The following is a 15,542-nucleotide window of genomic DNA, read 5'->3' as shown; positions in this document are numbered from 1 at the left end:
AACAGGCGTTCGAGGAAAGAGCGGGGATTAAAAGCAATGCTAAATACGGCGATTTTTAAAGAGCAGAACGGTCAGAAAGGGTTGGGAAAGGGGAGAGAAAACGAGGGAGGAAAACAAGCTCTCAATGGGTCGAGGAGCGAAATGTTAAGGGGATTAATTCGAGAACTTTTGAACGAAACATACGTGTTCCGTGGCCAGCTCGCTTATGAATCGAGCGATCCACTAAGAGGATTATCCGCTTTAATATTTTCCGTGTGGAGAAACAAAGGCAGCTAAGAAGCTGCGTTAGAAACCGAACTCCGGCAGCGTGTCTACGTTGCGAAAACGGGTTCTCTCTGGCTAGTGAAATATTTCGCAGGAACTAACGTCTTCGTTGGCGCTCCACCAACTTCTTCACCGCTTATCTTGTTTCAACGTGAACGTTGACCTCCTTGATCCGTGTCAGATGTCTCGTAGGATCAACTTTTTTTACGACGGAATTTGTGTAGTTAAAGGATGCTCGAGGGATTGAGACGATGGTCTCGTTCCTGTTAATGATTTATGGTACACGGGTTCTAAGGGGATGATATTTTAGCAAAACGGCTGTTGCATCCTTTTTTCACGCTACAGAAAATTCGCCGTCACTTGGACATCGTCTCTAGCCTCTTGGGGTTAATTCCATATCGATTTTTCAGTCCAGACAAGCTTTCTTCGGTACGCCCGCTTTCTTCTTAGTAGTTGATGGTATTTCTGTTTCTGTTGAGTCCGTTTCTTCCAATTTAGTACAGAAAACAGGCTCGAACATAAGCTTAGAAGATTTCAGGCGATTGGTTTACAGGATTTCCGTCTCCACGGTCGTCGTTCATTCGAATACGTCCACGACCTATTTTTTTTATTTCCATCTATTCCGCAGCTACGATAAAATTATTATATCGAGCTGTGACTGGCGTAAGTTGTAAATTGGTCATCGATCCGTTTGTGTCCCTGACCTTTCAAACAAACCTGCTGATAATTCTATCAATATCACCACCATACTTCCATTCGCCAGTCAAACCAAAGCTACAGAGTTCGATAATAAGGAAACTTGTTAATCTTCCAAAAACCCTATTCAAAGTTGATTGGTAATGATACTTTCTGTAACCACGAAATCGCTTTGCCGGTTCTGTGCAGCCATTGGAGGTTCGAGAAACATGCCCAGACCGATGCTACAAGGCGTGTCAACTGGCCGTATGGAGTCCGATTTGCAGTAAAAAGCTTCAGGGTATCGTGAAGCTGGCCTCGGCGCTCGAGAGCGGAAGATACGTGGCGAGGGACATCGGTAAGTCGTTGCCTGGGCCGAGAGAGATTCCTGCTACTTTATCGAGCGCACTGGCCGAAGAATGGCCCCGACTTCCGTTTCGCGGACTTCCCTTAGAGAAATAGGACGTGGGAGAAGAAGGAAAAATCGCTGGCAGCTCACAACTCGTTTGGAGTAACTGGTCAAGCGTGAATCTTCGTGTTCGTACCTTTCAGCAAAGTCCCTCTGGGGGCCATTTTAATATTCAAACATTTAGACATTATCGGTGCTCTTTATTTTAAAGGGACTGACTCGAAATGGATTTCTCGGTGGAATTTCTTGCCTCGTCCCTGGACAACGTTGATCGTCCTCTGGTTTACTCTGGGACGTTGACGACGGAACATTTTTCAGAGGCCATCGCCCGAATACTTTTTCCTCTACATAGACGCAGCGATTCGACATTTTATTCGCGTTCCTCGCGGTCGGGGGAATGTAAATTTCAGGCTGTTCCACTTGCTCGTTCTCCCCAAGAATCTCGGGCGTTTAATTAAGCGAGAAAAAGTTGCGTATATACGTTTTCGCGCGACGTTACGCCGGCGCCGATGCACTTTCCCTCCAATGTTTAAAATACCAGGCCGTATTTCCACCCTGGACGCTCGAGAAACAATTACTGCCGTTTTCAGTTTCCAGTTGATTATTCGCCTGAATTTTTTCTCCTCGCCTCGTTCGCTGACCGTTCTCTTCCAACTACGTGGATCGTATTAATTTCTCGTTGCTGAAAAACTATGGGTCCGAAAAAATTCTATGTCCGATGGAAGAAACGTGTCGCGTAAAAATTTTAAACGGAATTCTCGGTAATCTACTGTTCACGTCTCTCTCGTGCCTCTGTCAACGTAAAATAATATTAGAGGTGACAAAAACGTTGATCCGTTTGGCTAAAATAATACTCACCGAGAATAGGCCGATTGTTAAAGGAAGAAAAAGATCGGTCGTAGTCGCACTGTTCGACCAGCAAATAGAAAGGAACGCGCGTATTTTTTGATGATCTTTAACGGGCGAATTACTCCGTAGATTAAGCGTAATGGTACTTTTAATACGATATTAACTCTTTGTGAAACTACAGACAAAAGAAATGGGCATGAGGGTTTCTCAAGTACTCCGTAGATTCAAAAAGCCAAAATCTCGTCGCTCGTTAGACTCTTTCTCGTTTCACCATCTCTTTTTTATACCGCTGGAGTGTATAGCCTGGCTAGAAGAATCTACTCGCGTCATTGAGGGAGTTTCGAAGCGTATAGAACGACCTGCATTGCTTCTACTTTGCAGAGTGCACCAGCATTCGCAATCTTTTTTAACCTTGCCGGCCCTTTTTCAATAAAATCTCTTGTAGAAGCTCCGAGGGAAGCAGCGCGGTAATTGGCCGGACGTGTAAATCTCCAGAAACTTAAGAGACAATACTCCGTCATATCTATATTTCAGCTTTGCACTCGGCAAAGTGGCGAGAACTCATGTCTACCAACCTCGTAAGAAAATAAACCTTATGTTGCACTTCCCACCGTGTCGTTGACTCGCCCTCCTCTCTACTTTTCATACCAACAATAATTATCCCTCGTGTGTATCCCATAACAGAGTATACACTTTCAAAAATTTACGACCCAAAGTTCAACCCTATTACGCCCTAATTTCCTCAACAGCTCGATCTTCCTCATTTCCGAGCGTAAAATCGTCCCAATAACACGGCCTCGAATTAGCCCCGATGATAGCTCGAAATCTCATTTCCTACGCTAATTTCACGTGATTTGCCTGCAGGTGGCGCAGATCCCGAAAGAATGGCACCTCCAAGGGTCGAAGAGTACCTTGCGGAGTTGTTCTGCGGTACGAACGTGACGATGCAGGTTGTATCCGACCAGGAAACTCTGCTACAGGAATATCCTCTGTTCGCGTGCGTGAACCGTGCAGCCTCCATGATACCCCGACACGCGGGTAGAATTATCTTTCTGACTTACGAGCCGCCTAATCCTGCCTGCGTCCTGGAAACGGTTATGCTTGTGGCTAAGGGTGTCACTTACGATACCGGCGGCACCGACCTTAAGGTTGGCGGCTCGATGTTCGGCATGTCGAGGGACAAATGCGGAGCAGCAGCGTGCGCTGGATTCATGCAGGTGCTTCGCTATAACAGACTGTTCGTCCATGCGTTTGAACGCTGCGGTATCAAAGTGAAACGTTTGATAGCTCGTAAAAGGCTTTTCTGCGCTTTCTATTTCGCTTAGTTGCAACTTTTTCCAATTGTATTCGAAGGTTGTTAACCGATTTGACCAGAGGTGGTTAGTGAAATTATAGACAGTATCGGGCGTAATCTATAGGAGGGATTTAACTCGAGCGTTTCATTTTACGATGATTAAACCGGCAATTTGGTCGATATGATTATGAGCACGGTTCTGCGATCGGGATAATCGATGGTACAACTGTGCCATGTAATTTGTATTTCCTAATGCTTAATCGAGACAGTAAGAAGATTAAAAGAGTGCGCATAGTCTCGTTAACTGTTGAAAGTGTTATACGTTTGGTATGTTTATGAAAGTAGCCGTAGGAAGGATTTGATGTTGACAGGTGGTGAATTTGCTGCAACCACCGACGGTGAAGGCTGTGGTGGCTCTGTGTGTGGTACGGAACAGCATCGGTGAGAATTCCTACGTCGCCGATGAGGTGATCACCGCTAAGTCCGGCGTCAGGGTACGTGTCTCGAATACGGATGCGGATGGTCGCTTGGCTATGGCCGATGCTCTCTGCCACATGAAAGAAATGGCCCTGTGCTCGGTTAATCCGCATATTTTCACTGTCGCGACGCTAACAAACCACGCGATGCTCACCGTCGGTCGCGGATACTCGGTAAGCGCTTCCGAAATGACGAATTTCAAAATCGTTCCATTGTGAAATAAATTGTTTTACCATTTACTCCAGATCGCTATGGACAATGCAGTGGCGCGTTTAGTCAGCAACGCCGAGAAACTCCAAGCTTCCGGAGAGACAATGGGCGATCCATTCGAGATATCAAGGATACGAAGAGAGGACTTCCACTTTCACGAAGGTCGAACGGAAGGCGACGATATTTACCAAGCGCCACCTAAAGGCAGTAGCGTGACGAACAGAGGGCACCAAAATCCATCCGCCTTTTTAATTATGGCTTCCGGTCTGGACAAGGTAAAATATATTTTAGAACCTATTAAGTGAGAAATTTATCTCGTTTCTTAGGCGTGAAGAATCGCAACTTTTAACACGGCACTCGATCAGAAACGGCTCTGAAATACCTTCACTTGGACATCGCCTCGAGCGCTGGCGATTTTCCCGAATCTCCAACAGGTGCTCCAGTTCTGACGTTGGCCAAACGGTTCCTCTTTCGTGACGTTTCTTTCGGGAAAGCCAGCCAGACGGAAGCCTAGCCCGTGGAAATTTATACTTAAACTTAATTTTACAGGATTCCCGCTGAACTAGCCAGTCGATAATCTGAAACTGACGCAGTTTTATCTATATCAGTACGACAGAAAAACATGTGGCGTGTCCCAGTTTTGTTAGTACATTTTATAGGTCACGAGAGGAAAAAAGTGTCATCTAATCATATGTCTTTGAAAGCATCGTTAAAGAGTTATTAATTTTATAATATAATCTACGTCTAGTAGTGGTCAGAGGGTATCATAATACTTCTACGACTTCAGCTGCGCAATTCTACTTCAAAATGTGGCAAAAGACTGAATTTGTTACTCTTTGAAGTTTTCATTTATTGCTCGTCAAAGTTACTTCGTAATAGTATCACGATACCTTCTGACTACTACTAGATGTAATGGTTCTTGATCTATTCGTACTTTGCACCGTAGAAACACACATTCGTTATCATTTTCTACATCGTTCTTTCGTTGTAACTTTTTAACGATGCTTCCAGTGACACGTGTTCGTGTAACATATTTTTCTTACGTTGATCTATAAAATATACTGACAGCGTTTGGCTAAAAAAGAAACTGGAATCTGTATAATAGGTACAGGTAATAACTACGATAATCGAAAGCTTAAACGAGGGGATAAATAACCGCCAAGCCTGATCTTCTTTCACTAGACTCGGATAATCAGTCTCGTGTTAATCCATGACCGATTAATCTTACCATTCTACGAAATTAATCTCATTTCCTCACGCGATGGTTATATTTAACTAGTACTATTCAATAAGTTATCGCAGTCCTATAACACGGTATTTGAAGAGGTATCGTGTTAACATCGTTTTTAAACCAATATCCGTCGGCAAGCAATTTTATACACACCTACATATCTCGCGCTTTTCCCTCTTTAGGATGGCGGAATGAATTTTTTATGGGCGATCAGCTTAACATAAGTACCGCGAGGAGGCATTAATGGCAGATTAAAAAGCTTTTCCATTACAATGACGTTTAAAGCCTCATTTAGCCGGCCTATCTCCCTTCGGCCCGCCTCGTTCGACCACTCGTTCTCACCCCCTCGTATCGATTGCAGCACGGAGCCTGTAGCTGTTCTCCCTTAAAATACACGCACATCGACATATTCGCACATGTGCCCGATCCTCACCACCTACCGTACAGCGGTAACCCCGTCCTGGCTCTGGCCTACTGCTACTTAATCCAAGGCAAATGTCTCACCGTACGAAACGACCTGCCCTTCGAGATGCAATACGTCTGCGAGGTGGATTGCAAACCCGTGTGCCTTCAACCCTGTCAACCATGTTATCCACCGTGCCGTGCTGCATGCGATGTGAAGATATGTCCTCCACCAAGCTGTTCCTGTTGTCCTCCGTCCACTCAACCCTGTGATCCATGTTGTCCTCCAGCTTGTTCATCTGCTCCTTGTGCACCTTGTCCACCCTGTCCACCGTGCGGGCAAAACGTAACCATCGTTGAACCCGCCTGCAGACCGAACGTTCCGAAATGTGTTAACTGAAACGACTGTTTTGTAATAAAGTTTTATTTTCGAATAAATTTTCTACGTAATGTTTTTTTATTCTGGACTAAATGAATTTTGATAGGTGTTGTTTCGATACGAGTGTCGAATGAGAAATATAGGATGCGAAGTATGTTATTGGTAACATGTAGGTAAGGAAGGAATTTTGAAATATCTGCAGATTAAAAGAAGTCGATAATGTATTCACACCTAGTTACCTTTTAGCACCAGCGAGTATCTTCAATCGGTGCCAGATATCGATTGTAGGTAAAGTAAATTTCTAGTACCTACTAGAAATAAAGTAACAAGCGATCAACGAAGATTTTACAGGAATCTGTAAAACAATGTTTCGCACCAGTTACCGTATCCGTGATAACGATAAGGAGCTGACTGTGTTTTCTCCATAATTTATCCAATAAATTAAAAGAGCGTATCACATGTACGCATATTACAAAAATAGACAAGTTTCGCAACTAGCGACGATTCTAAGCCGGCGTCCATCAGAAAACTCGGTAATCACGCATGTTCCTCGCGATCCTAGGAAAATGTCACGACATATGCCGATAATAATTCTTGTCTGCCGTCGCGTGTCCTATCTGCGGAATGCGATCTAAACGGACACGAGCTGGACAGGAATCATCGAACTTTCCAGACTGTCGATTACTACCTTGTGACAAAGCGCGTTTCGCTCGCTGGTCGAAACGCGGGACAGTGGCGATAACGCGTGCCGGTATTGTCCAGGTGAGTCTCCTATCGAGAAGTCGATCGTCCAGTTCAGATAAAACTGATAAGAACTACAAGCGCTATATCGATGTACGAAACTGTAATATCGACCGGCTTGATTGCTAAATTAAACGTTATCTTTCAGAAAGCTTGGAAACACGTGACGTTCGCGATAGAAATCGTAAATTTTTCTTGGAACTTGGATCGCTGTCGTTTGTGCAACTGGTGCAACCTATTCTACAATTACACCGGAACAAACATATTTTTCACCGAGATGACGAATAAACAGGATGTAGAGGGAAGAGCGTAGCAGGTGCAGTTTTGATGAATTAGCGTGGCTAATTGAAAGCAGAAGTCATCGTTCGAAGTCGCTGAACGCTGTGTTTTGACGGCGCGGCGGTGTAACACGCGGCGCGGTCTGAAACGAGCAGGAGAATAACGTGGAAGGGAAACTTAATTACGGCCACGTCCTTTCTTAATTAAGAGAAAATGTTTGGCGTATCTCGGCGAGATTACCGTGTACGAGTCAAGCTTCCGTTTGCGCTACCTGCTCGCCTGCTCTCTCACGATCGAAAGCCCGATCCAAAACTAATTCTTCCATTCTTTCCACGCGAACGACCGTGCCCGCCGGAGTACCCGTGTCTCCGTTCCTTTTCACCGCCTCGATATATCGGCAGTGTTTGCACAGCGCACACGCGTGTATCCCGACATTTCGCTTCTTCCTGCCGGATTAACAGATTATCTCTATTGTCGCGTATCGATTCGCATTGGTACTTGAAATTCGCCTATCTCTATTAGTTTTTCATGGTTCGATGCGAGAAAAGAGAATCAAAGTTGAGAGGATGAATGAGAAAACGGAGCACGTGTTTCGAAGTTGAAAAGTCCGAACGTGACTCTGTCAAGATACATGCGTGTACACTGCTGTGCATAAATCACCGGACATTTACTATATCTACATATCTGCGATATACGAATACGTAAACTTTGGGAAACTAATTATCGATCTATTTAAGAAGTAAGAAAATGTTTGATAACCTATGGAAAAGAATACACGATATAAAGATTAAATTAAAATCTACCAAGGATCGATACGACGATCATCGGCAAAGGACCAAGCTCCCTTTCGAATACGAGCGGAGGAAACAGCGAGTTCGTCCGGGACAAGATCGAGGCATTGTCCGTCCGATCCATGTTCATTCTCACCGTTGAAGCGTGCGATCGTCGGCCTCGCGCGGGCTCACACCGCAAGGGACGAGGAGACACGCGAAAACGTCGGCCACGGCGGGAAGACGGCTAGCATATAGCCTCGGGCCGGTAAACATGGTGGCACCGGTGGCATTATCGGCGCACACAACGCTGCACGCCGGTTGACATTGTTTGAAGAACTCCAAGGCAGCGGAGTAGAGTTGTCGTCGTCGTGGTCGTTGTCGTCGTCGTGGTCGTTGTCGTCGTCGTCGCGGAGAGTCCGAGCGTCGAGAAAGGTTTCTCGATGGAGGGAAGCTTTCCAAAGGGGAGGAGGAGGAGGAGGAGGAGGAGGAGGCGGTGGCGGCAGAGGGGCGGGGGAGGCATTTCTGCGCAGGGAGGCCGAAGGAAGCGAGACAGAGATGGCTGGAGCGAAACACGGGGCGAAGAAGAGCGAGAGACAGAGAAGAGGAGAGGAAAAGGAGGGGTAGGGGGTGGTAGGGGGCAGTGTGGCGGGTTCGACGGCCGGCTGGTGGCCCAGTGACCGGGACCGGTTCCCTCCGCGGTTCCTCCTTCCGCCTTCCTTGCAAACGCACAACTGCATCATCTCGACTCACCTCCCTGCCCCCCTGTTCGTCCCACCGACCCGCTCCCCTACCCACCAACCGCCTTCTGCAGCCTTCCTTCAGTCTCTTCCTCTGCATGTTCTTTCACGCTCGTTCCACCGCCACGGACCGCTGTCTCTATCATCGGCCCTCCTCGCCTTCTTGTTTGCCCGTTTCTTCGTCTCCTTCTTCAACGCGTCCTCCACCACCTCTTTCTCCGTTTCTTCTCCTTCCTCTTCTCTTGCCCCTCTTTCTCTTCTTCTTCGGCTTCTTTATCAGTGGTTCTGTTCTTGTTGTTGTTGCTGTCGGTCCTAACGTCAACGTCCTCGTCGTCTCCGTCGATCACGCGAAAGCGTCACCACACGCTCGAAACATCCTCGCCTGCCTGCTCTCTTCGGTTTCTTCCACGTTCGCTCCATGGCCCGCTACCTCTTCTTCCTACCGTGTAACTCTTTTATTCCCTCGCTACCATCGTTACCACCAGCAACTACGTATTTGCGTCGTCTCTCCCCTCGCGATTCCGTTTCTTCGTGTCCCTCGGGTTCTCACCCTTACTCGCCTAGGCAGCACGCTCCACGCAGACTGCGCCGCTCCTCTCCGCGGCGCGGTGGCCCAAGCACCACGCGGAGAGGTCACAGCGCGCGCGTTCCCTCTTTCATTCTTCCTCCGCTTCGTCCTTCTCCTTCCTCCGCGCGCGGCGCGGCTCGTTCAGTGATCGAGCGGCAATAGCCACGGCTGGACGCGACTATTTATCCCACGCGTTCGCCGGCAAGATGCGGCGACGGGACCAAATGGTCGACGGCAGGACACGCGACCAGATGGTGGCGAAGAATAAAAGGAGATCGGGGCTTCGTATGCACACGGCAAGATCCACGGATTCGTGATGGGCATGGTCGGGCACCCTGAGTCAAGGGCTTGAAAGGAAAAGTAGTTCTATGTCCGAGGGAGAGGCAGGGAGAAAGAAAGAATTGCCGCGTGGAAGAGGCGAAGAGTCGGGAAGGTGCGAGAAAGAGGCGGAAAAAGAGGAGCGAAGAAAGAGGGAAAGAGAGCTCGAAGGGGAAAGGAAGTGAAAGTACGAGGAGGCCTGCGTTACTGACGCATCCGAGATTTCGTGCTGTCGTTCCTCTTTCGTCTTCCCTTCTGCTCTTTCGTCGTGTACAGTCGCGCGTGTTCGCGTCCACGGCTCGTGCAGCCAGCCTCGATAATTTGTCGGTTCGTTCGTAACGAGCTGAGAAACCAGGAAGAGCCGCGAAGCGGGAGGAAGGAAGAATCGGTGCACGCGTTTGCTTGCTCGCTCGCTCGTAAGCGCGAACAAGTAGCTAGATACGTAGCTGCGTATAGAACGTAGTTACATGCATATATGTATATACCTCGTAGCAGCTATGGGAAGGAAAGTGATTTTCTTCGAGAAGCACGCTGACCCCGAGACAACGGCGGGCGAGGGGATTGAAATCGGGATTATGCAACGACCATCATCCGCTTCTTCTTCTTTCCTTCGTTTCCTCGTTGCACCAGGCTGACCCTGATGCGATGGTCAGCCGCTTCTTGCAACATCGACCGTTTCAATTATCGCCTATTCATCGCTGCTGTCCCGCGAAGGCGGAATCGTATTCCGTCGTGTATTGTGAAACCATCGGTTCACCGATTGTTCCAACAACTCTTACAATTTTCTTTTTATTCCTTTCACAGCCGAATCTTCCTTCGGCTGTGTATTAATATCCTCTTGTCAGTTACGAGCAATAAAAATTAATTTGTTCCTAAAAAAAAGTGAGATCAATTTTACCGAATATCGGTAGATTTTTCGTTTACTCGGTTTACGACGTTGCAAAGTACGATATTGCTTGTACACGTCGTCGAGCATGAAAGGGTCGTAACGAAATAAAAAGGATTATGCTTGTGTCTCGTTCATGATCTCGCAGGTAATTTCGGCCAGGTAAATGGATTAGTGTGGTAGTAGTGGGAGCACAGCTGCTCAACGAATAGCAGAATATGTATTTGCCGATGTATTAATATTCCGTGTTCGTTGCAAGGATTCCAAGTTCGTCGTAATAAATTGTCACGGTTGAAGTTGCTCGCGGCAAAAGTGAATTGGGGGAATATCGTACGCAACACGATGATGAATAAACCGTCCCATTGTTGCTGTGTGTCAGAAGAGAGATCCTCTTCCCAGCCCCGCTTATGAGTATTACTATTACTTTTCAAAGTACGCGTAACGAATTCAAATACACTTCCTCAGGCTTCCCTCCCTCGGGTTTCCAGGCATCGTTTCAGGTTCACATGAAGGGTACTATATCCTGCAAGGCTGTCGGTCTCATCCCCAAACGGCATTACCATTACCCACGACGGAATTATCATCTTGAAACAATAAAACTATCGTTTAATTAAAATTAGTTTCATTCCGCGAACAGTGACCAAATTATTCGAACGAGGGAGATGTAACGAGCTCGAACATTCGAACTTTGCCATCTTCGTTAAGAATGTTGTCGTTGAATGTTATGGTAGAAGATTTATGCCTGCTTGTATAGCAGATGTAAAACTAGAGATAAGATATAATACTCTGAAATATGTAGAATAATAATATGTAGATATTTATACGTTGATCGAAACGATCAAGGACGCGAACCGTAAATAATTCCATTATGACTAAACGAAACTGAAACGAGCAGGTTCGATAGGTCGACGCGTGACTATTTCACACAAATTAGCGAAAAAAAATTAGCAAAAACGATCGCTACATGGTTCGAAGGACGAAAGAGACGACGGCATCGAGAATCGGAATACCGGTCAGCCGAAACAGCCTGGTAATCCAAAAAGAAGAGAGGTTCGCTGGCGGACCAACGATGGGGCCGTAAATAGCGAAGCGCGGTCTCTCGAAGTAGGTGAGCAGCGAGGCTGGCAGAAAAAAATCGGGCTCGCTCGATCGCCGTGAACTATTCGTGGGCAACGCGCTAACGGTATATTTGCCTGCTGGATCTGCTAGTGGCGTTCCTGTTCGTTCTCCGATCTACCGGGTCTTGAATTTATTTTTGGCCAGCCGTTCCATCGAATTCGGTACGAAATAGGGCCAGTCGATTTCTCGAACATCGTTCTATCTTCTACCGTAAGAAGTCGCATTGATTTTCTTCAGCCAGTATTCTAGTTTTCCGTATGCTTAGAAAAATCCATCGCGTTAAAAACTGTCGGGTTAAACTATGGCAAAGGTGACGCGAATATCGTTCGATCGCTTCGTCCTTCGATTCTACATCTACATCGATAAATCAATACGATAGCGATCGTTCAAACGGTTAATAATAGAATCGATCACATATGCAATGAAAATGATTGGCGATCGCTTGTGTCGATAAAAAGAAAAACTTCCGTGATCCATAGGTTGGCGGATTAAGACTCGACGCTAAAGTCGAGAGAATAATTCATGCGCGCTAAAGCGTGTTCTGGGACTTTGGTATTCCAGCGAAATGGTAGCTCCTAAAGTCTCGACGAATCGGGTGGACGTTGCGGGTAGGCAGAATGGGGGGAATTGTTCGTTTATTTATGAGCTTAACGAGGCTTTCGTTTGTTCATTTGATATTCCGTAGGAAGAGGTCGGATATAATTCTCGTGTTATCTGAAGCGGCAATTCCAGGCGGTTCCATTAGAAACTGACTTATAATTAGAATCTCTGCGAACCGTCAAGCGTGTTTCACGATTCCTAAGCCCGGTATCGAAGGCACGAGACGGCGAGCATAGTACATTGTACGGACAGGAACTGGCGTGTTACAAGTTCCACTTGTCAATTCGTACGCGTTAACTGATATTACCGATGGAGGAATTCGCGCAGGGAGGCGAAACGCGTCAACGTACGCGTCAAGCTTCGCCCGTACTTCGATATTCCGGTATTGATGTGGCGGGTTCGTTACGAGATCGAGATCTCACAGACCTTGAGAAGATCGATTGGGTAACCTAATCGTTAATCCGACGTAAGAGGCGGCAATTATTTCTCCAACTGGCTGCCGGCCGTTGAATTCGACGATCCAATATAAATTTAGCCGCTTTAATCGGCGTTCACTTCTCACTGTGCTCGAGCGAGCGAGTCTTCGAAGCGCTTCGCTCTTGTATTTTCCGTCTGCTTATCAGCGATCTCTCCCACTTAGCTTTCCTCGGGAGCCGCGCGTATACACAGTTGAATTCCATTCTCATAAATATTTGAAATTCGTAGCGCGCTTATTAATCGCGCGATTAATTAATCCCTTACACGTATAGGGACCGTGGTACAGATAATAACAGGGTGAAGTTAATTTCGCGATATTTAACTGGGAGCCTCCATTAGGAGTCCAAGGGAAACCCACGTCCTTCTATCTACGGATCGGTGTGTACACGTGTCTATACATTATATAAAGGTATATATATATTTTTTTTTAATTCCCTCAACGCGGTATAAAGAGCTCCTAACGAGAATAAAACCTAATCGCTCGAAAAGCTGGATCTCCGCGGCGTCGCTGCGAATACATGCGCTTAGATGACTTGTTCCCCGTGCACGGAGTTACAACTACGTGCTATTGACCTTTACGCTCAATGATTCGCCATAGGCTCGCGTCAGTTCTGAAGTAATTGGCCGAATAAATTATTGCGAATACCACGGGTACCGGCGTATCACGCAAGATCGCCGCAGCCCCCGGTGTCTTTTTCGCCGCTGTCTCCTTCGCGCTTCCTACGTCTAATTAAGTGGCGATCATCCCCACCGCTACCACGACCGAGACCGATTATTCGGAGACCATTCGCGAGCAGGGTACTCAAACTTGACCCGTCTCGATCGATCGCCATCACGTGAGAACGCGTCGACGAGAGGAGTTCGATCGAACCAGCCCGATCGATCATACGTGGAGTCACCTGCCCGTGCGAAGGCTGCTCGAGATCAACACCGCAGCATCTTCGGTACGAATCTGAGAATTCTGTATTCATAGCCATTTTCATTACCATCGTGTATTATGAAAAGATAAAGAAGGATCGAAACAGGGAATAGGAAAAGACTAAGAAAGGGAAATGTTGAAAAGCACGTGGTCTGAACGCTATGAAAACAAATATCTCTTCATTATGCATAGTAATGCCGCGAGTGGAATTCGAGACGGTATCTGTCGCTCAACTGGAAACTCGAGTTTCTCGATTGGTCTCGGCGAACGGAGCTGCTTTCAGCGAACACGGATGAACTTCGTGAACTTCGTTGTGGGAGTAGCTTGAAGGAATTCGCTATCGGATCGTCGTCGGATCGAAATCTAACAGGCTACGATAACAGGAGATCGTTCGATCGATTCTTCCGGCGAGGCCAACTTACGTATCAGGCCACCATCGTGTGATTTACATTCGACCAGACGCCTCGGTAATTTATCTATTCTCTGGCAAACGACTGTTTCACCGGCACAGTGGACGTTCATTACCGACTTTCCTCGAATTCTCTCGCAAGTCAGCCAACCATCCCAGCTAGAGAGATTCTATCTTGCGTGCGTCTCGTGTTCCGAGCGAGACTCGCCTTTTCCTCAAGGAAGGACACGGGGAATTATATAAGAAGCCCTCACAACATCGCCGGAGGGCAGGAAAGGGACTCAGAGGACTCGGTACACCGGAGACAGACGGATAGAACGTAATCTATTAGTCTCGGTCGAAGAGTGCCGGCACAAAGAGTAGTCATAGCGATCGTGAAAGATCGCGGAACCGGTCGAGTCTTAGAAGACCTCGAAGATTAACGAGAAGAAAGGGAAAAGCTTGGTAGAACCGGCGTGTCCCGTGGGCAATTTTCGTGGCAATGTTCATGGATCGTGGTCGAGGAAGCTACACCACAGGCAGAAATATATACAGAAGAGAAGAGACAGGTCACCGATAATCGTCACTGAACTTGCGTGTCCCCCTCTCTTCTTAGCGGAACGCGAACCACGTAGGCTCGAAGGAAACGAGATTCTCAGGCTGGTTTCCGTGTCAGCGGCGACTCGGTGAATCCGGCCGGCTAGCAGGTCTGGGTTAGGCAGACACTGTGGACAAAGGCTAGGTGGAGATCGTCGGAGATGCAGAAAATGGGAAGAAGGATCCACCACGGGATGAAAGATCGGTGAAGAAGGAAGGACTTCTCGCTTCGAGCACCCAGTATACACATCGCGAGACGAGGAACCAGGGAACACGCTGTTCGTCTCTGTCCCTCCGAGACTGTATCTTCTTCTTTCTCTCTCTTTTACTTCTTTCGTCTCGCTTCCTTCCCTCCAACTCCCTCTATTCAGCTCGCTCGCACCGCAAGCTTGCTCTCTGTCTATCGCTTGGTCCCGCTCCATCCTCGTTCCTCCCCTTTTCCAGGCCTCTTTCTCGCTCGTTCTGTGCAAAGTAAAGAGGAGCTCTGGCTTGGGTCGTTGGCCGCAACTCGCCGTGACCCAGTGCGAGCGCTAGGACATTGACTCTGCCATCGCCATCGCCATCCGCGATACCAACTTCCCTTCGTCTCTGGCCCCGCGAGTCCCCTCTAGCCTCCACCCTACCTCGTCCCCACACCCGGACCTCCACCTCCTCCCTCCCTCGCACGCTCGACCTCCCCCGCTCCCGTATCGCCTACCGATTCCTCTATACCTCGTTCGGTTTGCACCGACGACTCGTGCCTCCTCCTCCTCCTCCTCCTCCTCCTCCTCATCCTTCTCCACCTCTTTACTCTCATCTTTATCCTTCTTCTTTTGCCTTCTCTTCTTTGTCTACTTTATCTTCTTCTCCTTCGTTCCCTTCTTTTCATCCTTCACTCTCTTTCTTCGATCGCCTCCTGTTCCACCACCTTTGCTTTTCCTCCTCCTCCTCCTTCTCTTCTTCTTCTACCG

General features: G+C 47.5%; 1 protein-coding gene across 5 annotated transcripts in view; it reads left to right on the top strand.

The window, feature by feature from the left end:
- LOC138184167 (putative aminopeptidase W07G4.4) overlaps positions 1-4,673 on the top strand; it is a 53,917-nt gene extending 49,244 nt beyond the window's left edge. For 4 of the 5 annotated variants that reach the window (XM_069121899.1, XM_069121898.1, XM_069121897.1 and 1 more), the window contains 4 exons: positions 1,150-1,297; positions 3,062-3,414; positions 3,863-4,141; positions 4,214-4,673. In XM_069121899.1, coding sequence (XP_068978000.1) covers positions 1,150-1,297; positions 3,062-3,414; positions 3,863-4,141; positions 4,214-4,483 — 1,050 coding nt within the window. In that variant the 3' untranslated portion in view covers positions 4,484-4,673. The remainder of the gene's footprint in view (positions 1-1,149; positions 1,298-3,061; positions 3,415-3,862; positions 4,142-4,213) is intronic. The other variant, XM_069121901.1, reaches the window with a different exon arrangement.
- The last annotated feature ends 10,869 nt before the right edge of the window (positions 4,674-15,542 follow it).

This window comes from Bombus flavifrons, chromosome 10, assembly GCF_040668555.2.
Source record: "Bombus flavifrons isolate JBK064 chromosome 10, iyBomFlav1_principal, whole genome shotgun sequence".
Lineage (NCBI taxonomy): Eukaryota > Metazoa > Arthropoda > Insecta > Hymenoptera > Apidae > Bombus > Bombus flavifrons.
The sequence above is the reverse complement of the archived record's forward strand: the minus strand, read 5'-3'. Positions and strand labels throughout refer to the sequence as shown.